At 45.6% G+C, this 25061-nt stretch overlaps 1 protein-coding gene across 1 annotated transcript in view; it reads left to right on the top strand.

Annotated features, from left to right (window-relative positions):
• Positions 1–4618: 4618 nt before the first annotated feature.
• Positions 4619–25061, top strand: part of APOB (apolipoprotein B) — a 37844-nt gene continuing 17401 nt past the window's right edge. The window contains exons 1-19 of the mRNA XM_047745761.1: positions 4619–4804; positions 5065–5103; positions 6088–6203; positions 7217–7362; positions 9431–9584; positions 10434–10589; positions 12095–12219; positions 12909–12994; positions 14161–14380; positions 15151–15378; positions 15599–15716; positions 15823–15969; positions 16633–16844; positions 17117–17354; positions 17929–18105; positions 19458–19649; positions 20739–20906; positions 21580–21791; positions 24510–24692. Coding sequence (XP_047601717.1) covers positions 4729–4804; positions 5065–5103; positions 6088–6203; positions 7217–7362; positions 9431–9584; positions 10434–10589; positions 12095–12219; positions 12909–12994; positions 14161–14380; positions 15151–15378; positions 15599–15716; positions 15823–15969; positions 16633–16844; positions 17117–17354; positions 17929–18105; positions 19458–19649; positions 20739–20906; positions 21580–21791; positions 24510–24692 — 2993 coding nt within the window. The 5' untranslated portion in view covers positions 4619–4728. The remainder of the gene's footprint in view (positions 4805–5064; positions 5104–6087; positions 6204–7216; positions 7363–9430; positions 9585–10433; positions 10590–12094; positions 12220–12908; positions 12995–14160; positions 14381–15150; positions 15379–15598; positions 15717–15822; positions 15970–16632; positions 16845–17116; positions 17355–17928; positions 18106–19457; positions 19650–20738; positions 20907–21579; positions 21792–24509; positions 24693–25061) is intronic.

The raw sequence follows: 25061 nt of genomic DNA, 5'->3' as shown, positions 1-25061 counted from the left end.
CCTTCGGCTCAGGTCATGATCCCAGGGTCCTGGGATCAAGCCCCGCACCGGGCTCTCTGCTCAGCGAGGAGCCTCCTCTCTCTCTCCCTGCCTCTCTGCCTACTTGTGATCTCTGTCTGTGAAATAAATAAATAAATAAATAAATAATCTTTAAAAAAGATATAGACACACGCAGACAGCACCCAGGAGTAAAGTGCACGTGAAGTGCACGTATAAAAAAGTACCTGTCTCACACCTACCATCTCACATTACAATCACAGTAATTACATCCTCGCTACTGTCTGCCCAGACTAATACAAGGTCTTGGTGAGCAAGAGGGACCAGGGATACGTAAGTGAAAACCACACACAATTTTTACCCTCCTCACTTATGTCTCTGGTTGGCAAGGTAATATGGAAATACATGAAACATGAAATCATATTACCAGAGAAAATATAAGTTCGGGGCAATAGTAGAAGGTTTGTATGAAGGCTCTTCATGACCCGTTGTTCTAAAATGAAACTGAGAAGAGACCAGAGTCAGAAGCCCTGAGGTCCAGCTGGGCTGGACCAGGAGAAAGGTTCCTTGAAGTAGGTGGGGCTGCAGCCTGCCCTGGCAGGTAAATGGATGAGATGGGCATAATCCAGGAAGTGCTACTTCACGGGCACAGAACCTCACTGCCCAGACAACAGTGCTGATTTCTGAGGTCCCCCCACCCCTTGTAAGAGCTGCTGCTCTGCATTCTGACCTTATCTCTTGGATAGCAGAATGAGGGAGTAAGAAAATTTTTCTTTTGCTTCCTCACAGGAGTTCATCACCCAACCGTATGCCTTCATTTGGTTGACAATGCCCTACCCACTATCTTCCACCTATGCCCTCCACCTAAATGCAGGCCCCATTTTTTTCTTGACATTCTTATTTGTGTATGTGTATGTGCATGGTGTGTGTGTGTGTGCACGGTATGTGCATGCATACATGTACAGACCACACTGGGCTTGCATTGTTCCAGCTACAATTCTTGAAGTTTCCTTTCCAGCTTCTGGGGATCATTTGCAAATACGATGTAGTCATAGGCAGAGAAAAGATAGGCTAATTAGTACTTGTCTGTACTGGTACCTATTTGTCAGACGAGTTTTTTGAACAGCATAGCTGGGAATAATTTGTATCAGATTGTATTTCCTTGTATTATGTCACTGAGAAGATATATTTTGCATCATGCACTGTTCATAAATATCCTGGAAGCAATGGGGTATAAATGAATGCCTCAGAATCATCCAATAGTACGCAGCAAATCATGTACTGAACATCTGTATCAGGATGTGAACAGCACTGAACTCAAAATATCAGGCTTCTGGGGGGCCTTTACTAACTCCCAGAGTTCCCTTCTGGTCACCTGCAGGTGAACCCAATGCAGAATTTCACTTCTAGAGGCTGCAGCTGGACTATTCAACATTATCTAATTCCTTGAAAACTGGTCAGGTGGCTTCCTAATGGGGACCCATTGCTCTGTGTTTACTCAGACTGATGGTTCACCCAATGGAACTTTGCATCTAGGAGCCACAAAATCGCAGCTACTCTCTGGGATTAATCTTGGTGACACCAGAATGCATCTCTGCTAGAGTCACTAGTCCGCCTGCTGTAGGAAGGCCCCCATGTGTCTCAGAAAGGGCAGTGATTTCAAATACTCAGAAATGTAAGGAATCATCAAGAGACAAACTCTGGACAAACATACTCTGGATTCTGGGAAGCAAAGTGAGGGTTACAGAGGGGAGGGGAGTGGGGGGATGGGGTACCCGGGTGATGGGTATTAAGGAGAGCATGTGTTGTGATGAGCACTGGGCTGTATATGTAACTAATGAATTGTCAAACACTACGTCAAAAAATAATGATGTACTATATGCTGACTAACGGAACATAATAAAAAAAGAAAGAGACAAACAGACAGCTATGCCTAACCCTCCTGGATGCCCTGTTCTGCTTTGGCTTTTCCTCAACCCAGATTTCCTATTTTTGTTCTATTAATCTCTGCTTCTGTATACAGCAGGGTTAACTAGTTCAATAGGTATACTACAAAGATACTTCCGCTCTGATACACACATAATAAGTTACTTTTCTTTCTTCTCTTTTTTTTTTTTTGCCAGATATCATGCTATCAGTGCAATTATTTACATAATTGTTTCATTTAATTCTCACAAAAATAGCTAGGAGGAAGGTAGACAATTTTAATCCTATTTTAGGGATGACTACATAGAGGCTTAGGAGGGTAGAGTCACTTGCTCAAGGTTATAAACTTCCCAAGAAAGCCAGGACTCAATCTCTCCGGTCTTCCTGAGTCTAATACTCACACTGGTTTCCTTTACATCAGCTGACCTCTCTGGACCAGTATGTTTTCTGCTCAATGAGTAGCTTATACCATAAGATTTCCTGAATCTTAATTCTATTTAATGTCTCTATGGAAACTAGTCGATATCCTTTGAAACTTAGAACATGTTGAGGAGAGGGAACTGAGAAATGTTTTACTCAAAGGAAAAAGATGAAGGGGATGCCTGTGGTCACAAACAATGCTAATGTTTTCCAATAGCTTTTGACAAAGGGTCTAAGTGGATTCATAATTTAAGAAAAGTCCATATATTAATCCTCACAGTATTTCTGTGAACATACTCAGGTCAACTCAACGATTCAACGTTTGCTCCGTGGTGCTTGTGTCCTGGGTCCCATCAGAGGATGGAGCCCAGCACGGGGTGACTCTCTAGAGGAAATGAGGGAAACAGAGAAGCTAACCCCCATGTTTCCTTGTCTTGGGCTTTCTCCTTTAGAGATGGTGACAGCTCAGAAGCATCCAAACACCCCACAAATTTTCCCAACATCCAAGTTATCAGATTCATTTTTGATTCCCCAATCACAACAATTATGTTCTCTGCTGACACAGACAATGGAACAGAGACCTCATTCATCATCTCCATCTGGTTCTTCCTACCTAAATTTTTCACTCATTCTCTTTAAAGTGAACATGCGTTTCCAAAAATTGAACGTCAGCTCCTCGAATGGAAAGTCAGTCATAAAATCGTTCTAATAAAATGCTCAGAGAAATGATTTGGGGGGCGGATACTTCTTCCAGACCTTCCACAATTCAGTGGCTCAGGTACCATCAGCCTAATAACAACTTTAATACAGTGTGAATGCAAAACCGCTGGTCACAGCAGGGAGTTCCGAGGCCCAAGGAGTTCCTGGCTGAAGACCACCATACACCAATGAGGAGAAATGTGGAAACAAGTGCCAGGAACAAGGCCTATGTTGTAGTGTGCATCTCCCCTGAGAGCACGAAGGGAACCCTTCTTCTTCTTCTTTTTTTTTTTTTTTTTTTTTTAGGAACCCTTCTGGAACCACCCTTCTCACCACCAGAAGACTGCAACCCCTCACAGGTAGTTTATTCCATCTGGATACAGAAGCACCCACTTGTGACTACTAAGCACTGGCTCATGCAACAGGCGATTGTGTATCTGGTAGTCCCCTGTCTCCAGGTCATCATTGCTTGGGGCTCCTTGTCCCAACCCCTGCCCTGCACTCCTCCAACCCTTACGCCCCACCCGCTTCAGCGCTCCCGACAGCCTACCTTCAGGGCCCTCTGGCAGTTTCCCGTCTCTGCATCTGTTCACCAAGTGGACTGGAGGTGCCTTGTGGACAGGCCAGTCTCCCATGTCGGTCCATCCCATCTATCATACCTGAGCACGGCTCCTGGGTGGATAAAGCCCTTGCAGCGGAAATATCCATGCTGTGTGGATTCCCTACAGCTGCGAGAGAAGGCACCTTGTTAAATGTCTCCTGGAGGAAGAAGGGAAGGATTTGTGGAGGAGGCTCTGGGCTGTTTCCAAGGAACATGCTTTCTTCATCCACCACTCGGTTTCTCCTCACTGGCCTCCCCATCCCTGGAGGAAACCCAGGAGCTGGTGCATGCAGGGAAAAACCCCTCTCCCCAGTTTCCCAAGAAGATGGAGGGGGCACCTCAGTGGGATTTCTTGAAGATTTTGACCCTGGGACTCTTGCTGGGACTGGGACTAGGTCCCTCAGGACACCGGGTCAGTCACTCACCAGGCCTCCTTCCCCTTTCCCTCTGCTCCCTCCTGGTGGGCTGAACCCCAGGCAGGTGACCCATAGCCACAGGTACTGATCAAGATTAGGGGCACCGGGCCACCACAAAGTTCAAAGTTTTGGTGAAAACAAAGTCACCGTTTTGGTGAAAAAGGAACAGAAAGGAAAATGTCTCAACCAAGAGGCCGTTAAGGACTAGTTCTGGAAATGGCTACAAAGGCAGAGCAGGGAGCTGGGGTGGTTTTTGTCCGGATGCCTGGTCATCTCCTGAAGGCACTGTTGGGTCGCGGTGGGGCAGGGTCCAAGTTCCCCCACCCCCACCTCCCAGGGCCCCCATTCTAAACAGGCCGGAGGAGAGGAGGGCAGTGGTGCTGCTGGCTGGGCCTGGGCTCAGCCCCTTGCCGGCCCCTCCTGGAGCTCAGAGGCTACGGAGACTGGTGTGCAAAAGCAAACAGGCCCGGCGGGCTGCCCTTTGGACCTTTTGCAATTCGCCGGGCGCTGCGGCCTGGGCGGGCGACCTGGTATAAAAGGGGCGCGGGCGCCGGCCGCGCATTCCCTCCTCAGTGCCGGGCGGCTGCCTGCGGGTGCCCGTCCCTGAGGAGCCAGCCGGCCAGCCAGGCGACACGAGGCGCAGCGAGGGAGCCGCTCGCCCCCGTCGCCATGGGCCCTCCGAGGCCCGCGCTGCTGCGGGTGCTGCTGCTGCTGCTGCTGCTGGCGGTCGCCGGCGCCTGGGCGCGTGAGTGGGGCGGCCCGGCCTGCCGGCCGCGGGGGGCCTGGGTCCCGGGAAGAGGGGTTGGGGGGCCGGGGACCCGGACCGGCGGTGGCTCGTCCACGCACAACGCAGTGGGGGGCGGGGACAGCGCAGGCCAGGGAGAGGGTTCTCCAGAACCTGCTTGTCCTCTAAAGACGCCAGCGGGCCCCCTGCGCGGGAGACCCGGGGTCCCATCGGAAGAGGGGAGAAAACCCACCACCAGTGTCTTTCTCCTTTTCTTACAGAAGACGAGGTGCTGGAAAATGCCAGTCCCAGCTGCCCAAGTAAGGCTTTTCCCCACAGGGCGGGGAAGGGCGCCCCCAGCCCCCAGCCCCTCCTTCTGCACCTCACCTCGCTAAGATGCTGGGATGATATGATGGGTGTGCACAGCTTTGAGCCCCAAGAAGCCAGTTCCTTGGGACTCTACCCACCTCCAAGGGATCTCAACTCCTTCTGCCTGCATTTCTACTCTGTCCCAAGCGCTTGGCCTGGGGCAGGGACTGTCACTCTCTTGGTCCCATCACCGTCTGTTTATCAGTGGCTAATCATTGATTCGAAGCACATGAGGGTGAGGAAATGCTGACTTTAACCTTTGTGGAGAAATCCAGACCCCCACTCCTTCATATTTACCTGACCTCCAGGGGTCAAAGGAGCTGGCCTCCAGGTGGTACCCAGTGCACTCGTCCTAGCGGGAGGCTGGCCTCTGATGGGACAGCACTGCCATCTTGTGGCCTCCTGGCATCACTGCCCTTGTGTTCGTGCCCCAAATGCTCTTTTCCTCAAATTGTTCAGCCAATTCCTCTCACAGTGGAAAACTCCAGAATTTCTTAAGACAGTCAGATATCCCTAAGACTTAATGAACTTTGCCTCAGGAATTTTGTAGAACCAAAAAAAAAAAAAAAAAAGACCCACAAAACTGAGGTATTTTCAAGCTGAAAAGGCGTTAGAGCTATTTCCTTTATGTTGCTGACTCTTAATTCCCCAGTCTCTCTTATAGACCTTCTCAGCCCCATTGTTTAACACTCCCCTCCCTGCACCTCAGATAATACATTCAAAAAATACTGGCAAATTTAAGCATTATCCTCAACAAAACATAGTGGGGAAGTTAAATCTGTAAAGGGAAATTCAATATAATGCAAAGTCAATTAAAAATAATTTAAGTTTAATTACCATTTTTTACGATCTTTGCCACGACCTCTCTCTTCCCAGTAGACTACTCTTTGGGGGAATTATCTACTATGTCGCTGACCTATTTCTCCCCATGTTAGAAGGTGCAACTCGCTTTAAGCACCTCAGGAAGTACGTATACAGCTATGAGGCTGAGAGTTCCACTGGTGTCCCCACGGCCGCTGATTCAAGGAGTGCCACCAGGATCAATTGCAAGGTATGAGGATACAGGAAGAGCCACTGGAGAAACCCAGGGCTCCTGTCCTAGCAGACCCCGCTCATGCCAAGACTGCCGTTAATCACAAAGTGAGGGCCTGTCCCTAGGTTTGAAAGTCAGCCACTCTGCTGAGTTTTCTGCAGCAAAAAAATTTTGCCAACCAGATTTATTATTCCATTAGCTTCTAAGATGTAACTGAAATACGTGATCTAGAATATTAGCATTGCAAGATGGTAGATTTAACATGATGAGAGAAGCTCAGTGGGTAAGCCAAAGGAGGGGGGCATCTCAGGAAAGCATTCTGGAGTACAGTTTTTAGACTCGGAGCCAAACAGAAACTTTGCTTAAGACAAACAGAAAAAAAAGAAAAATTTGAATATGTAGTTTGTTTTCAAAACTTTATCTATTGCTGAAATGATTGTATTCCTGTCCATGTTCACATGGAATGGATCTAAGGGTCACTATTAGGGGCCATGTGGGAAAGAGAAGTCAAGTTTGAAAACAGACCTCTTCTTTCTAGGGCCCCATAGTCTGTGTTGTCTTATAAGGTGGCCATTGGCCACATATGGCTGTTTAAATTGAGTAAAACTTAAACTTCTTAGTCATACCAGCCACATTTCAAGTGCCCATGGCCAGCAGCTCTCCTATCAGACACGGTAAATGTAGAACATTTCAATCATTGCAGAAAGTTCTTGAACAGTGCCAAATAACCCTTAGGGATCTCTGTAAACTCCATCAATACATGAAGTTCTGAATAGGCCCCAAGAGATATGAACAGTTAGGTTGCTTGGTTTTTTTGGTGACATTAAGGAAACATTTGCCATTGAAACCAATGATGGCTTTCTTCCTGCCTCCTTTGTTCTTCCTCTAGCTCTTAGACTGTATTCCCTCTAACCAGTGGTCCCCAACAGTACTTCCCTCTGTGTCCTGATTAGAGAGTAAGCCCTGGGCTGTGAATGGTCTCATGTTCTTGATGGAGAGTCTTCATGTGCTGCTTACTACCCTCTTCTCAGGTTGAGCTGGAGGTCCCCCAACTCTGCAGCTTTATCCTCAGGACAAGCCAGTGCACCCTGAAGGAAGGGTATGGCTTCAACCCTAAGGGCAGGCCCTCACTGCATAAGACCAAGAACTCGGAGGAGTTTGCTGCTGCCATGTCCAAGTAAGGCGTGGGCCTGTCTGAACTTCTGAGCTCTGGGATTTGCTGGATGTGTTGTGGATATGTGTGTGTGTGCATTCATGTGTATGTGTGCACACACGTGTGTGTGTGTGTGTGTGTGTGTGTGTATCCAGGGAGGGATGGATGCTTGTGTTTTATGTGAGGCCTGTGTGTGAGGATAAACATTTCATTCTGTATTCACTATGGATCAGGGAATTGCTAAGTTGTCCCAAGAATCAGAAAGAGGTAAACATTATTTACCCTCCCCTAGCGAAGTGCCCCTAATTATCATTTAAATATGTTTCTAAAAACTCCCATGCTTTAAATCTCCTTGAGACAATAAAGGTGAGATGGTTTGTTTAAACAGGTGAATTCTTGTTTAAAGAATTAAACAAGACCCATAGCCCCATAGCCCCGTGGTCTTCAGGGAAGGTCCAGCAGGACTTGGTGTGGTGCAGGGTCTATTCCATGGAGGGCAGCATGGCTCAGCCTCAGCGAGTGCAGGGAATGCCAAGTACTCCCCCCCACCCACCTCCCTGCCCTGCCCAGGGCTGTAGTTCTGCCCAAGCATAGTGACCAGGTCACCCTGGTGTTTGCCTGGCCTGTCTTCTGACTGATCCATGTCTGTGTTGTTCCTGTTGTAAATATTGTGAACATCACCCCTGCCTCGAGTCCAGATCACAGTTGGTAGTATCCTAAGTGTGTGCAAATACAGACAGCCATAGGTTCGTTGGTCTGGGAGCATCAGAAACTCCCCCCCCCATCTTTTTGATTTGTTCAACATTAGACATGAAAGCCAGTCCTTTCTCTGCCGAGTAAGCCTTCATGCTTCTGTCTGTCTCCAGTATTTTATCCAAGACCTGAATATGTCTGCAGCACAGGGATGCAGTGACAGGAGGGACTGGTAGTTTCTTTTCAGGTTTTACCTTCTCCAAACAAAAGGGACTCCTGCTCTTGACTATCACTGGCTTTCCAAGCCTACACTGCAGTATCTGGAACTTTCTGCAAAGATGTTGAGCTATGGAAGATGTGCCTGGTCTCCTTTTCCTCCTTATGACCTAACCAGAGCAGTTGCAGCCCTGAATTTCCAAAAGGACGTCCCCGAAGGGAAGTCCCTAAGACCATAGTTAATATGGGCTTCAGACATGGTCTCAAGGCTTATTAAAGAGTGATTACCCAACAAATGCATGAAAAGAAGTTCAAATTCACTGTTAGTCAGGAAGTGTAATTAATGTAGCAACAATATATTTATCACATTACGCCCATAAGATTGCCAAAATATAAAACAGCCAAGCGCCTATTGCTGGTGACCTCTGAGGAAAAGTGAACATTGCTGGTGGAAATGATAGCCAATAGTCAATATCTATTATAATTAAAAACTTACTACCTCTGACATAGCAATTTCAAAAGGCTGGTACTCTCGCCCATGAAAAGAAGAGCAGTAATGTGTGAAGATAATATGTATAAGTGTGTTTATTTCAGTGTTGTTCACGTGGGAGGGAAAGATCTGGAAAGAAGGTGAATCCCATCAAATAGAGGAAATGTCTCAATCAATTACATATAACCATAAAATGAGAAAGTTCCATAGCTTAAAAAAAAAAAATCTGTCAGACCTGTACCAATGGAGTCAAAGGATTTCTGTGGCGTATAATTGAGAAAAGAAAGATAGAAAAAAAAAATGTGAAAACATGACGTCGTCTATGTAAAACAAGCAAAGAAAAAATCTTTATGTGTGAATGTTTCTACCCCACACCTTTAGATAGGATTGCCTGAGTGTGGAGAGAGAAGTGGAAAACCCAGTGGGTTATTCTGTGAGGAACATGACAGCAGAGACTGGTGTGGGTAGAAAACAGAGGGAGGATACACGAAGCAAGCAAAACAGGTAAAGAAGTCAAAGAACGCCAAAAACACACACATATTTGTACACTTTTTTGAAAAATGTACATTTATAAAGGAAAGATGGAAAAAAAAAAACAGTAAGTAAAAGGAGGTTGCAAAGCTACCTAGCTTACATCCAACAGGCTTACAGCGGAAAAAGGACACGTCTGGGACCTCACTCTCTCTGAAACAGGTACGAGCTCAGGCTGGCCATTCTTGAAGAGAAGCAAGTTTTACTTTACCCAGAGAAGGAAGAGCCTACACATATCCTGAACATCAAAAGGGGCATCATCTCTGCCCTCCTGGTTCCCCTGGAGACAGAAGCAGATAAACAAGAGTTGTTTCTGGTGAGAATGCAGAAAATTGATAACCGTGCCCTTTGAACTCATCTTCACATATTTGAGCTGGGTCCCACTCTGTATATAAAGTGGATTATTAACTTAGCCACATGACTAGCTACACCCAGGAGGCCCTGTACTGGTGTGAAGTGCTGGTACCCAGGGCTCTCCCTGTCCCCTGGGCTCACTGATGGATCCCTCCTGAGCAGATAGAGAGGAGAGCCTAATTTTAAAGCAGTATTTGAGGAGTCCTGACCACCCTACTCTTCTGTTTGATTTTTTGTGTCCCCACAAGATATAACACAGTAAAGCTCTGTGTATTTTAAACTCAAAAAATAATGGAATCTGTTGCCAGCCTCTCTCAAGAATTTCAAGTTTTGATCCGAGAGAGAATTCAATTTAGTTGAATTCCATGAACATTTTTGAGCCCTTACTGTGTTCTAAGTTCTATATTCTGCTCTACTTGGAGAAGACAGAGATGTGTCCTGCAGAGACCTTCCCTCAGGGTATGCTCAGGATCTGGGGAGAGAACCAAGACACACTGAGCACAAGGCGACTAGAATCCATGCTGTAAAGGAGCAATAGAGAAAATCCTCTGAGAGCACAGAATATAGTCAGAGTCGGCTGGGTCCTAGGAGGCCAGGCAGATGTGCCTCAGAACCAGAACCACCCTTCATGGCCTTCATAGTCTAGCTCTGGAGTAGCATCAATGCCCACTGTCAGCCTAGGAGGAGGAAAATCCCTTCCCAATCCATGTTGCTCCTGCCTTTTCTCCCAGGCTCCTTTCCTAGCCCCTCTAAAGCATCCAGAGCTGTTTTCCCACGTTGAATACACCTGTTATATCTTCTACTCCCATAGGATACTGTGTATGGAAACTGTTCCAGTGACTTAACTGTTAAAACAAAGGAGGCAAAGGTGGCAACAGAAATATCCATTGAAAGGAACCTGGAGAAATGTGATCACTTCAAGGCCATCAGCACAGGAGTTAGCCCACTTGCTTTGATCAAAGGCATGGTAAGTTTCACATCCACATTGCTCCTTGCAATGAGCACTGTCCCCTTGAGTCTTAAAATTCTGGAATGTTAGAGCTGGTAAGAATTTTAGGGAAGAATCAACCCAGACTCATTTTCATCTAGACTATAGCAGGAAACTGAGGACAGGAAAGGACTGCCCAAGGCCACGTGACCTGTTATTAATTGAACCAAGACCAGAGTCAGGTTCCTGACTTCCCAGTCCAGAGCTCTGTCCTTCTTACTGTCTTTCTGTCACTGACACCAAACCATCCACCATCCCTGGAGAGTAATGACTGTCCATCCCTGAAAAGGTTCTAGAGCTTAATGGAGGATAACAAAGCTGTCTATTGCTGTTTCCTATAAAAGGACTAGATGTCCCCAGCTCCAGGCATCCAACCTCTGAGGAAGTCCCAGGACCTGTTTTCTGCCCTCCTCTCCCTCACTCCTATGAAGTGACATTACCAAGAGCATTCCAGTGTCCTATCCTTTCATCCCATGTATGACCCTGATCAATGCCTGGCCTCTCTGCTCCCTGCCTAGGCCAGCCCCTTAGTATTAGCCTTCTCTCCTGTCACCTCAACAGGGATCTCTAAGCACCATATTACCAGAGCTTACCCAGTGCCTTGTAATCTTCTGGGACATGAATCACAGCTTATCTCAATAAACAGGAAGGGCGTGAGCAATCACTGCCATGCTTGGCAATGTTCCTGGTCATTGTCCTTGAGGCTGAATATATGATGTCTGACAACCATAAGGGTTGTGTTCAGAAGAAGCCAAGGCACTGGCCTGTGTGTCTTTTCTGAGAACTTGCTGTATGCTTAGCCCCACTCTGGGCAGAACTGAAGGTCAGAGACAGTGCAGATGAACCATGGGCCTTCCCTTTGTACTTACAGTCTAATCCAGGAACAAGGTTCCTATGCATGCCAATAAAGGACAATAAATGACATACTAGATAAAGTTATAAACTGACCAGTGCAGACAAGCAATCCTAGGCCTGACCAGGAAAGAGAAAGCACTATTCACGTAGTTCATTGGGCAAATTTGGTGGTAGATCTGCTTAGAAGGAATGGTGGGCGGGTATCCATCAGTCTAGCCTCAAAGATTTATGGGGGATGTGGAGAATGAACCTGTAAGATACAAAGGATGTGAGAGACATAAGACATAAGTACAGGCTTCTAGGCAAAGAAAACTTAAGAAGCAGTGTGAAGTGTTAATGTGTGGTGGGTGGGTAGGTGTACAATACCTGGTTAGACATACTTTGTGCAGGATGAGATGTCCATTGGGGTGGAATAAGAAAAGTCTACAGCTTGACTCAGCTTTGGGTATACTGAGTTATTGCATCCCTTTGTCTACGTGCCAAGTACCAAGTTTCCTTCTTCAACTGAGTTTATCTAGTGGGGCAGAACTCCCATCTCCCATCTTCCTTGAGGTTAAATGCCCATGGCAGAAGAATCAGGTTCAACCCCCAGAGGCTGATCAACACGTTTTTTCTAATCTCATTTACAGCTCTACCCCTTGTCAACTCTGATTAGCAGTAACCAGTCCTGCCAGTACACTTTGGACCCCAAGAAGAAGCATGTGTCAGAAGCCATCTGCAAGGAGCAACACCTGTTACTGCCTTTATCCTCCAAGTAGGTCACCTTCTGCACCCTGATTCATTATTTATGGTTTGATGGGAGACGAATGCTTTTCAATACCCTGTTTGGAGCAAGGCTGTGTTTGGAGGAGACTATGAGGAGGTACAAAGCAGAGCCCATGCCCATCTCTCTTTTCAAGCTAACAGATAATTAAGCAAGAAAATCTTAGGTATACAAAACAGTTTGAGACCAACAAAAGATATCTTAGACCCAGACTCTAAGGGTTATGGATCAGGAAAAGCCAAGGATCATTGCAGGCTGCCCTGGTTAAAAAGGCTTTATCGAAGATTTGGGATTGGGACCAGAGACTTGTATATCCCAGTCCATTTTGAAACCTGAGACATCAACTAGTGTTTACTGATTAATTGCTCTATTCTTGGCATTGTGCTGAGGGAGAAACACAGGAGTTTCAAGGCACAGTGTTAGTCCCTACCCTCTGGGGACTCCAGAGTAGTGAAAGGGATAAGTTACAGATGTCCCTCTAATGGAAGGGCAGGTAGCATGACCAGGAGGAGGTAGAGGGTGTTCATTGGCAGGGAAGGAGGTCAAGGAGGCTGGATTCAATGGTTTGAAAGGGAGGCAGGATTTGGGTAGAAGTAGAGAGGAAAACATTCAACATGAAAAGAATATTACTCTCTAGGGAACTGGCTATCCATGACATGATGTGCTTCCTTTGTTACCAGGAGTCAGTATGGGATGAATGCACAAGTTACACAAACTTTGAAACTTGAAGACACACCTAAGATCAACAGCCGCTTCTTTGAGGAAGGTAAGATTTTATATGCACATTGTTGCCAGGGCTTGGAAATCTGCCCAAGACACAGCATGTATCATGGCTAGGAGATGTCTGCTGACTGATGAGTCAAGTGGGGTTTGACGTTCTGGGTATGGGCTCCTCTAGTGAGAAAGCACATCCCTTTCAAAATGTTAAGTGCCAATGCAATAAACGAAAAGGAGAAATATCCCAAAGCTACCTAGGTTTTCGTAAAAAGGAAATTGGCCTCCTAAGTCTACCTTTGGTAGGTCTGACAAACTCCTACACTCTGAAATAAGCCTGGGACCTGGATGAGGTGGGGCAAGTGGGAGAGGCCCTTTGGAGTCAGGAATTAGTCTTTAGAGCAGGAAAAAACCCTTAGCAATCTCTAGTCTAACCCTAACCCTGCATTTGTCTTATATTTAAATCAGTCTTATGCATCCCCTCATTGTTCCCTCATATGCAACCTGTGACATCATGTGGTAGCCATGTGTGCTTTTATACCCATTCTACAGAGGGTGAAATGAAACTTGGAGAGGCTTGTGATATATCCAAGGTCTCCAAATATTGGAAGTAGTGCAAAATCAGCCCTCGGGTCTAATTGAAGCCAGGACTCTTTCCATTGCACCACATTTCCCCCATTGCCCCCACATTTTCCACATTAACCCCCATCCTGGCATAGGTCAGGGCAGGGTGATGAAGGAGACACCGAAGTGTTTTCCCCCATCAGCTTCTTATAGATCCCATTGGAAAAAATGGCAGGTGAGCATCAATGGGTCTAGCCTCAGCCATAGTCATGTCAGTGGCCGCCACAGTCATGTCTAGGTCCTTCCAGCAGAGAGGTAATCTGATCAAATTCAGACAAGCCTGGATTCAATTGCAGCTCTGCCTCTTACACTCAGAGAGGTCTTAGGCAAGGTGAGTTCCTCATCTCTGGGTCTCAGTTCCCTTTTCTTTAAATTGAGGAATAATAATGAACCCATAGGATAGTGTGATGAGTCAGTACAAACACTGAAGTCGAACACCAAGCACAGGGCCAGATATATAACAGGCATTGAGTATAAGATAGTTTTCTTCTTTGCTGTATCTCCCTAATTTCCAATTTTCAGTAGACCAGGAGGTGGTTGAAATGTAGAGGTAAGCAAGAACCCCTTTGACACTCCCCCCTCCCCCGCTTCCAGGCACTGAAGAGGTGGGTCTTGCCTTTGAGCGCACCAAGTCCACACCACCCCCACAGCAGGCTGAGGCCATTGTGAAGACTATCCAGGAGCTGCAAGCATTGCATGTCTCCGAGAAGAATGCCCAGAGAGCTAACCTCTTTAGTAAACTCATTACTGAGCTGAGAAGTCTCAACAACGAGGCCTTCACATCCCTCTTGCCAAAGCTGATCGAGGTGTCCAGGTATTTCTTTAATGGTTGTAGCCATATAATTTGTATGACCTGTGGTAAGGGCCTAAACTTTCAAACCTTGGCCAAGCAGAAAATCTCAGAGGCCACTGAAATATCAATCTAATAATTCCACTAGTCAATCAATTAATGTTTGCTGGATAGAGAAATATCAGCTAATGTGCTTAGAGTTCCATGGGGGAGACACACACACACACACACACACACACACACACACACACCCCAATGCTGCATTCAAGGCAGATAGGCATTTGTGTGTCAAAATGGGAGAGCAATGTTTCCCACATTTTGATGGGTATCTTCTAGTTCCTCATTCTATTGTGAGTATCTTGGAAAGTTGGGGAGAAAAAGAAGTCTGTGCCCTCTGGAAGCCTACACTAGTGGAGAGAGAACTAGGCAAACAAAGTGATACTGTGATTTCTCCATACTTTAAGGCACTGGTTCTAACTGCTGGGAAGACCAGAGGAAGGACTAAGGACCGAAATGAGGCCATGCCAGGGCTTGTCTGGCAACGGTCTATGTTCTGAATGAAAGGCAGTGATAATCCTCTGTGGTCAGTAACTCTGGGGTCCTTCTTGAGACTTTCCTCCGTGGTGCTTCTCCAGTGGACAGTGCTTTTAGAGAAGGCTTCCTGCTTCCTGGGATCTGTGTTGGATTTTGGAAGATGGTCAGATTTGGAGAGTGAATCTCAGAAATCATGGGCCAAGGATATTGGAGCTGCCTGAAGGCGATCTCTGTAACCTTCTCTGCTCTTTCCTTCTCAGCCCCATCACCTTACAAGCCTTGATTCAGTGTGGACAGCCCCAGTGTTATACTCACATCCTCCAGTGGCTGAGAAATGAGAAGGCCAACCCCCTCCTGATAGATGCAGTGACTTACCTGATGGCCCTGATGCCAGAGCCCTCAGCTGAGAGGCTGCAGGAGATCTTCAGCACAGCAAAGGAGCAGCAGAGCCGGGCCACTCTATATGCTCTGAGTCACACAGTCAACAAGTGAGTTTCACACTGCTTCTCCTAGTAGAAGCTGAGGAAGAACCCACATCTCTGTACTAAGATTATACCCCACCTTCCACTTTCAGACTTTCTTGAGTACTCTTGTTTTTTCCACTAGCTATGTTGAGAGCAAAGACTTGAAATAAGAAATCTTCACACACAAGTTTGTATCATAAATAAACTCGGCTGTGCTTGCTAAGTCCTAACTCTCATTCCGCAGCTATCATAAGGCTAACCCCTTGGTGACTCAGGACCTACTGGATATTGCTGATTACCTGTCGGAACAGATTCGTGATGACTGCACTGGGAACCCAGATCACACCTACTTGATTCTGAGGGTACTTTCAGTCTTTTGTAGGACATGCATTGTTTCAGAAGCATTTTCATGAACACCCCCTACTTCTCCTTCTGCACCTGACTTGCCCTTGTTTCTTTTCAATGCAGGTCATTGGAAATATTGGCAGAACCATGGAGACGGTAACCCCAAGACTCAGGTCTTCAGTCCTGAAGTGTATCAAAAGTACAGAGCCATCCCTGCTGATTCAGAAGGCTGCCATCCAGGCCTTGCGGAAAATGGAGCTTAATGATGAGGTGAAGTGCACAGAGGAAGTCCGAATATAAAAATTTTAGTCAGATTAACAAGGACTTGGAAAGAGATTCTAAATCTCATCATTCTACTGCTTTCTAATTGCCAATTTCAACAAGCCTCTTGACTGCCTAGTAGTATGTGGACAAGACAGAAATAATAGACCACACTCCTACTCTAGCCTCAGAATATGAGATTTTAGCTACATGCTGTCCCTCATCAACCATCAATCTCAACTTAGGAAAACATGCTTGATTTCCACCATCTTCCCAAATTGGGTGCAAATGACTCCAGAGCTTAGAAAACACCTTATTTATTCACTCCAAACTCTCACTTTCCCTTCCCACCTACATTCCCACATTGAAATAACTTACGGTTAAACAGGTTTGTTTTCACTTATAGTAGCAGATCTTCCTCAAGTCCCAACTTGAGTATGTTAATGCAGTTGGATGTAACATGCATTTAATAGGAGTCATCTGAGACCCTTCCTTGAGCTGGTTTTTCTGAGGGAAACTGGTTAGAAGATACCATACCAGCATTTGAAAAGTTATCAGAAAGAAATTTGACTTGTATGTAGTAAACCACCAGCAGACCACACTGGTGTTTGCCAGGCATGTTCTGTGTTCTGACCAAAGGACAGTGGTAACAGTCTCCTTTTTTGGCTACAGGTCCGGGAAGTTCTTCTTCAAGTTTTCCTCAATGATGCCTCTCCAGGGGATAAGCGACTGGCTGCCTATCTCATGCTGATGAGGGGCCCTTCCCAGTCAGATATTAACCAAATCATCCAGCTTCTTCCACGGGAACAGAATGAGCAAGTGAAGAACTTTGTGGCTTCTCACATTGCCAACATCTTAAACTCAGAAGAACTGTATATCAAAAAGTAAGTAACAGTAATTTTCCCACATCTGCCACAAAGGGCAAAGAGTAATTTCCCCCCCCTCATTCTTAAAGGCAGATGCCTGCCCTTTATGGAGTGTTCTTTCTTCTGGACAACATGCACACAAAAATGCAGCAGTCCTGAGCCAAGCTCTTGGGCAAATGAAATCCAGATCGTTTGGTAGCATTCGGCAATCCATATTTCCTTGGGGTGAGAGAGACATGGATTTGTAACATGGTGTGTAAGCTAAAAATATGCTCCTTCTTTCCATCTAGCTTGAAAAAGTCAGTGGAAGAAGCTCTGAAAGGATCTCAACTCCCAACCATCATGGACTTCTCAAAATTTTCCCGGAACTATCAGCTTTCCAAATCTGTTTCCTTGCCATCGCTTGACCCTGTCTCAGCCAAAATTGAGGGAAATCTCATATTTGATCCAAATAATTACCTTCCTAAAGAAAGCATGCTGAAAACAACCCTCACTGTCTTTGGATTTGCTCCAGGGGACCTCTTTGAGGTATGTGTGAGACTAAGAAGAAGCTCCCATCCTCTCTCCAGTTCTGTACAACTCCATAAATAGAAAGTCAAGGGGTGGGGAGGCATGAGCCAGCCTGGGGAGGAGCTAAGATCAAGCAGCTCATTCCTACCATCAGTTTGAGGCCTTCTTCTTTCCCTCCTCCCTCGCCCTCCTGCCTTCTAGCTAAAGGTCACCTGAAGCATGACGCTGTAGTATTAAGGGAAATGTAGATGTGTTAGGGAAGCCCTTAGATCCAAAGCCAACAAAACACATGGGCTGTGCAATCAGACTGATCTGGTTCAAACCCCAAATTCATTCCCAATCTGAATCTCTTGTTTAATTGCTTATCCTCTCTGACCTTAGCCTTTTCTGGAAAAAGAACAAGTAACAAGTTCTGCCTTTCAAGATTCTTATAAGATTTAAATAAGCCAACTCCTGTGGTTGCTGAGTTCAGCTCCTACTGCATAGTATTCATTAAGTACTTGTTTAATTAAATGGACATTAAAGAGCGATTGGAGGCTGACATAGAACAAAGCAACCTGATGGCATTTTCTTGCCTGATTTTCTTTCTCAGATTGGTTTGGAAGGGAAAGGTTTTGAGCCAACATTGGAAGCTCTTTTTGGAAAGCAAGGATTTTTCCCAGACAGTGTGAACAAGGCTTTGTACTGGGTTGATAACCAAGTTCCTGATCATGTCTCCAAGGTCTTAGTTGACCACTTCGGCTATACCAAAGATGATAAACGTGAGCAGGTATGTTTTCATTAAGAAAAGCTTTGGATCTCAATGCAAAACATTTTCCTCCTAGCCTAGAAGTCGTCAAGGAGCTATCTAACTGAAGTGACAATTGTGGCTATTATTAACCAGTCCCATGGAAGTAAAGACTAGGGTCCTCTGCAGTTATAAGCCTCCTAGAGATTCAATGTGCCCAGGAGCCAGACTCAGTAGAGGCACTCTCCCATAATGATTACCAGTGGAAATTCTGGGGCATGGATTTGAATTCTGACCTTACTGTTTTCAAACTGTGCACGCCTGAGAAAACTCCTTGATACTCTGTCTATTTCTACATCCCCAGAATGCTAATAATCCATACCTCACTGGGTTATTTAAAGACTAAATGAAATAAAGTATGTAAAATGCTAAGCAGAGTGCATGACGTACTGATTGTTCAATAAACAGATACTATTTTTATTTTTGAATTCTTATTTTCCTTATTAACCGCTTTCTCGGGCTCTTCCTCGTATAGTGGGAGCAAAATCTACTTTGAAGCTAGCATAAGCCCCCACTTAAGGAGTAGAAAATAGATTGTATAATCTGGAGTTTCTCATTCTTTAGTTTTTTGCTATTCCAAGTCTGATTCAGTCATTGGCTCACATCAGGGTTTGTTAGAAACGCAGGTTCTGGGACCCCACTGAGACCCCACTGCATCAGAACCTGCATCTTAATGACACTCCCTAGGTGACCTGTATGTACATTTCAGTTTGAAAAGCAGGGCAATAATTTACTCCTAGATGCTAACAGATGGCCCCACCTCCACTTTCTAATTTACTCATCTCCCCATGAGGCTGGGGCTCTTTGCTCTGTTGGAGTCTGTCAATCGTTCTTTTTTTTTTTTTTTCACATGTATAAGCATCAGTCTATGGTGTTCTTCTAATCTCTAAGAAGAACTTATCTAGGATAAGGTGTTTTTCAAGGTTTTGGCCAATTTATATAGCGGCTATATTTTCTCAAGAAACCCCTGGTATTCATCTCTCATCAGAGGAAAAAGGGTAATCGGGAGATATCTTCTACTCTTGGTGAGCCCTAGGAATCCTGGGATCCTGGAGAACAGAGGTCCCTCTTATAATGCCTGCATTCAAGTTACCAACACCATGGAGACACCTCCTATCCCTGATAAGACCTCAGTTTCTTTTTTTCATCTCAATTTGGTAGAGCTATCTATCTTTCAGTAAAAGGCGGGAGTGATTTCAGCGTCTTCCCTATATCCCCACCTGTGTATTTATGTTTAACCCACCACGGCTGCAGCAGATGGGCCCCACAGGAGGACTCTAAAAGTGTTTGACGATGTTGACATCTCATTAGACATTTTATTATTAAAATCCCAGGACATGGTCAATGGAATTATGCTCAATGTCGAGAGACTGATCAAAGATTTGAAATCCAAAGAATTCCCAGAAGCCAGAGCCTACCTCCGCATCCTGGGAGAGGAGCTTGGCTTTGTCAGGCTCCATGATATCCAGCTCCTGGGAAGGCTGCTGCTGAATGGTGTTCACACTCTTCCTGGTATTCCCCAGATGGTAAGTAGGCCAGGCGCCATCACAAGCAATGAGATTAGCCCATGCCCTTTGTAGATCTCCCAGACCCCTAAGATCCTGTCCCACAAACCAGAGAAGGTGCTTGTACTTCCTTCAGGGAAGCAGTTTGCTTTGAATTTCAGAGAGGAAGAGTCTTAGATTGCAAAGAATTGGTAACATTTAGAAATTAGGCCTTTGATAATATTAGGTGTATCTTTTGTGGGCATCCATTTGTTCATATGGAAAACAATATTAACTGTGTTTCTCTATATATGCTACAAGTTCTCTATATCAAATGATTATGAAATCATTGGTATAGTATTTGACAAACTGTCATCCACTATCTAAATATGAGCTATAGTTTCCATCATTATTAATTTATTCATAAGGGAGAAAACGTGTAAATATATTCCCTGGTATTTGATAAATAATAATGTTGGCTTTAAGAAACCAGATTTCAAGTTATTTTCTAAAAATTTTATTTTAAAAAAATGCATACTAATATGTTCATCATCTCAGTAGCTTGTCAGTTAAAAAAAATGGTTTTGGGGTACGTGGATGGCTCAGTCGGTTAAGTGGCTGACTCTCGGTTTCAGTTCGGGTCAAGATCTCAGGGTCCTGGGATCAAGCCCTGAGTCAGGCTCTGTGTTCAGCAGTGTGTGTGCTTGTCTCTCTCCCTCTGTCCCTCCCCCACTCTAAAATAAATCAATCTTTTAAAAGAGTTGTTTTATCATAATAGATTGTACTTCAGTAAGCCCTCATTTCCATGTAGACTCCAAATAACCAGAATTAATCCATGCCATCCAAGGCTACTTAAAGCTCAGAAAGCTCTGAGGCAGAGCCCTATTCTTAAGTGACTCTGAACCACTAGTTCAAATGACATGGTATCTGGGAAGAGCAATTTCTTGCATCCCAATCTGTTGAAACCAGTAATCATGCATTTGATCAAATCCTCAGCTAATCAAAATATGCTAGTCTGTTCCTTTCTGGATAAAGAAGAACAATTACTGTCTGATATGTAGGAGGCTTCCTTTCACAAATCCCGCTTGGTTGAAGCTTACTTGTCGTTACCATCCCCTGTTGGATCTACAGATTGGAGAGGCCATCAGGAAGGGCTCAGTGAATGACTTGTTTCTTCACTACATCTTCATGGACAACGCCTTTGAACTGCCCACCGGACTTGGGTTACAACTGCAAGTCTCCTCCTCTGGGGTCATCACTCCTGGAATCAAGGCCGGAATGAAGCTAGAAATAGCCAATGTAAGACCCTGTTCACTTTTCCATTCCTCAGGTTGTTCATTTCCTCCGTGGCGGGTTTCTTGTACCATTTTAAAATGTGTGTAGTTCAAGTTGAAGTATATCATCACTGTCATCACCTTACTCATTTTTTTAAATTTTTATTTATTTTTTTAATTTCTTTTCAGTGTTCCAGAATTCATTGTTTATGTACCACACCCAGTGCTCCAGGCAATACGTGCCCTCCATAATACCCACCACCAGGCTCACCCAACCTCCCACTCCCCGCCCCTCCAAAACCCTCAGATTGTTTCTCAGAGTCCACAGTTTCTCATGGTTCATCTCCCCCTTATTCATTTTTATGAAAAACTTTAGGATTCCACTAGGAGGCTCTACCTGGCTAGCTCCTAGCAGTAAGGAACAAGCTATTCTCAAGAAAATCAGATTCCTGTCCTCTTTTCATCCTATTACGTTAACTTTAAGCAGCTCGGGCACTTCCTGGTGCTGGATATTAGTGTAGTCTGGCTCTGGGGAACTGAGAACATGGCTTTTCTTCCTCCAAAGAAATCACAATAATGTTTCCTGAGGCATGAGTGGTCCAAACATGTTTGCCCAGGGATGGGGAAGGGCAGTTGATTTGACTACACAGGGACAGAGGTATTTAATGAAGCTGAACAGGTCATATTCTGACTTACAGTTGCAGATGGAGCTGGTGACAAAGCCCTCTGTGTCCGTGGAGTTTGTGACAAACATGGGCATCGTCATCCCAGACTTTTCAAGGACCGGTATCCAAATGAACACCAACGTCTTCCATGAGACAGGCCTGGAGATGCAAGTTGCCTTGAAAGCTGGGCAGCTAAAGTTCATCGTTCCTTCTCCAACGAGGCCAGTCAAGCTGCTCAGTGGCAGGTAATCTGTCCGCCAGATAGGACTAGCCAGTATGAGAGGGAGAGTGGAAACTGGATCCGTAGGACTTGACTGCCTGAGATAATTCAGGGCCCCGTGATCTTGGGGGTGTGGGGGAAGAGAAGGTAGTGAATTACCTACTTTTAACGTAGGTTAGAGTCACCAAATAATTCCAGTTTCCTCGACTGTCCAGGTTTCACCACATTGACATTTAGGACTCACTGATTAATCACTTAATAGGTTATGTTTTTTTGTTGTTTGTGTGTTTGTTTTGAGAATGAAGAAACATAAACTCTAGAGAAATCATCCTTGGGAAATGAACATTCTTTTCATAGGAAAAATACCAGGGAACGTGCTAATCTGTGGTAGCTAGCTCAGTGGATAGAGCATGAGAGTCCTAATCTCATGATTATGGGATGCAGCATATATAGAGAACTCCATTTCAATGATATCCTTAAACACTGATTTATCTTAGTTTCTATATCTTGGACTCATTAATTTGTTGATTCAAAAAGAGTAAAAATAGTATTTAAGTGCCTAATGCATGAAGCATGTGGAATGAGATACACCTGACCTTCTAGTGCTTACACATGGAATGAGATATACCTGACCTCTGGCACTTAGTTCATGGGAAGGACATAGAAGTATCAAGTGCATGCTGAGAGGAAACACTGGAGGACATGAAGTTCTGTAAGACCTAGTCTGTGGCACTCGGGGAAAACTTTCTGAAGAAAGCCATGCTTGAACTGATACCTGAAGGCTGTCAGAGTTCTGCAGACCAAGGAGAAAGAAATGAGTGTTCCCAGGTCAAGAGAATGGCTTGAAGGAAAAAGAACAGTTCAGGAGCTGCAAGAAAGTCAAAACTCAGTGTGGCAAAGCACATAGGGGTCATGGAGGGAAGTGGCAGAGGCTGGCCAGGGTCCACCTTCTGAGCCACCTGAAGGATGGTGGACTCTTCTGAAGGCAGAGGACTTTAAAGGTGGGAGCATAGATAAAGAAAGGCTGGTGTTTTAGAGGACATGCTCTGACTCCAGAGTGGGGCATGGATGGACAAGAAACATGGGTGGGGATGGGGAGACTGGTTGGAGTCTGTCACATCCAAATGTGGTTGAGAGATGCTTGTGACCTGAACCAGATGAGGGCCAGGGATGGTGTAGGAAGAAGCAAACCTACTCCAGAAATTCTTCCGTGGTAGAAACATGAGCACTTGGTGGTTGACCAGTTGCAAGGTGAGGAAGAAGAGGAAGAGCACTGGGGGTGCCTCTCGCTGAGACAGGGAGAGGTTTGGAGGAAGTTAACAAACTCAGTTTGGGATGTGCCTCATTTGAAGTCCTGTGAGACCACCGGTTCTAATATCCAGCTGGGAGTGGGACCAATGGGTCTGAGCTCAGTAAACAGGCTGGAGCTACAAATACCAATTTGGGCATCACCTGCAGAAGGAGGTTGTTGAGGTCAAACAACAACTGGTGTAGGGTGAGACGCGATGGACTAGGACAGACATGTAGAAAATGTGAATGTGTGAAGCAGCAGAGGAAAAGCAGGAAAGATCGAGAAGTAGTATTCAGGGAGGCGGAAGAAGGGCCAAAGTTGTAAAGGGTCTCAGCAGCCCAAGAGAGACCCAAGAGAGACCCAAGAGAGACCGCCAGGATTACCTCATAGGCAGCTAAAGCTGACAGAGTTCCAGCCTATCGGCAAGGCTAGCTTTTCAAGTACCCTTAAAATGAGGAAATGATACTGAGAAAAGAACATGATATTTCCCCCCCCCCAAAAAAACCTTGGATGAAATCAGGACATTGTTGAACTTTGTTGGACTTACTAATTTTTTTAAGTCCATACTTGAGAGGAGGATTCTATCTATCATCTGTTCAGAGGTCAGGGACTCTAAAGTCTTAATCTGGCCCTAAGTGAGCAGGTCTCCCTAATGCTCCTGGGAGATCAAGGAAGATAAAGCCTAAGAAGGTCCTCTGGAGTTAGGAGCAAGAAGGTGGTTGGAGATACTGACGGAGGCAGGCCCAGAAGCATGATGGTGTGGTGTCAAATCACAGTTCGTGAGAAGCGTGTTGAAAGAGTGAAGACCATGAGGCCGACACGTTTCTTGACTGTGAGGGAGACGAGGGGGGAGCAGGGAAAGAAAAGGGTGCGTGTGCATGTGCACACATGTGCACACATGTGATAGGAAAGGTGTGCAATGGAGAGATGTGCATGATGGGAGAGATGTGTGATGGGAGGGGTGTGTGAAGGAGGTGTGCGATGGGGGAGGCTTGCAAAGGGAGAGGTGACTTAGACTTGTTCCGTGTGGGAAAGATGTAGAAATAAGCCAATACAGTAAGAGTTACCCTTAGGCTTCCCTTCACTAACGGAAGGAAGGGGCACACCTGAGTTCAGGGCCCAGGGATCCCTATTCAACATCGGAGTCTCTGTTTCCTCTGTAAAATAAGGAGCCTCCTAATGCCTGCCATTGTGGGGATCCCAGCGAACAAAAGCGAACACCTCAGGGCAATGCCTGAAACAGAAGAGTCACTGTGTTTGTTGCCTTGTTGATGTTTGTGCTGTTCGTTGTTTCTGAGTGAATGAGATAACCTGAGGTGGGTGCCGACAGAGGGGAGACAGAGAGCAGGTTAAGGGGGCACATGTTGGCACTGCGACCTACATACGGCCATCAGTGGTGTTCACTCCCACTGGTAACGTGAAGGTAACACGGGTTTCTTCTTTCTTCCCCAGTAACACATTGCATTTCGTCTCCACCGACAAGACAGAAGTGGTTCCACCTCTCAACGAGAACAGGCAGTCCTGGTCAGCTTGCAAGCCTCTCTTTCCTGGCCTGGACTACTGTACCTCAGGCACTTATTGCACCGTCACCTCCCTAGAACTGGCCTCCTACTATCCGCTGACCAGGGACACCAGGTCAGAGTCGCTCAGTGTCCCACCCTGCATCTGCTCCCCTTCCATATTATGGCCACTTGATGGCGGTGAAGGGAAATCTGTGTGTTGTAAGAGGCCTGTGCCACCAGCCTTGGGTGTCCGCACCATCCTTTAATTACTTAAAATAGGGGCGCCTGGGTGGCTCAGTGGGTTAAGCCGCTGCCTTCGGCTCAGGTCATGATCTCAGGGGCCTGGGATCGAGTCCCGCATCGGGCTCTCTGCTCGGCAGGGAGCCTGCTTCCCTCTCTCTCTCTCTCTCTCTGCCTGCCTCTCTGCCTACTTGTGATCTCTCTCTGTCAAATAAATAAATAAAATCTTAAAAAAATAATAATAATTACTTAAAATAGCGGT

Source organism: Lutra lutra, chromosome 9, assembly GCF_902655055.1.
Source record: "Lutra lutra chromosome 9, mLutLut1.2, whole genome shotgun sequence".
NCBI lineage: Eukaryota > Metazoa > Chordata > Mammalia > Carnivora > Mustelidae > Lutra > Lutra lutra.
Note: the sequence above shows the minus strand (reverse complement) of the source record. Positions and strands in the feature narration are given on the sequence as shown.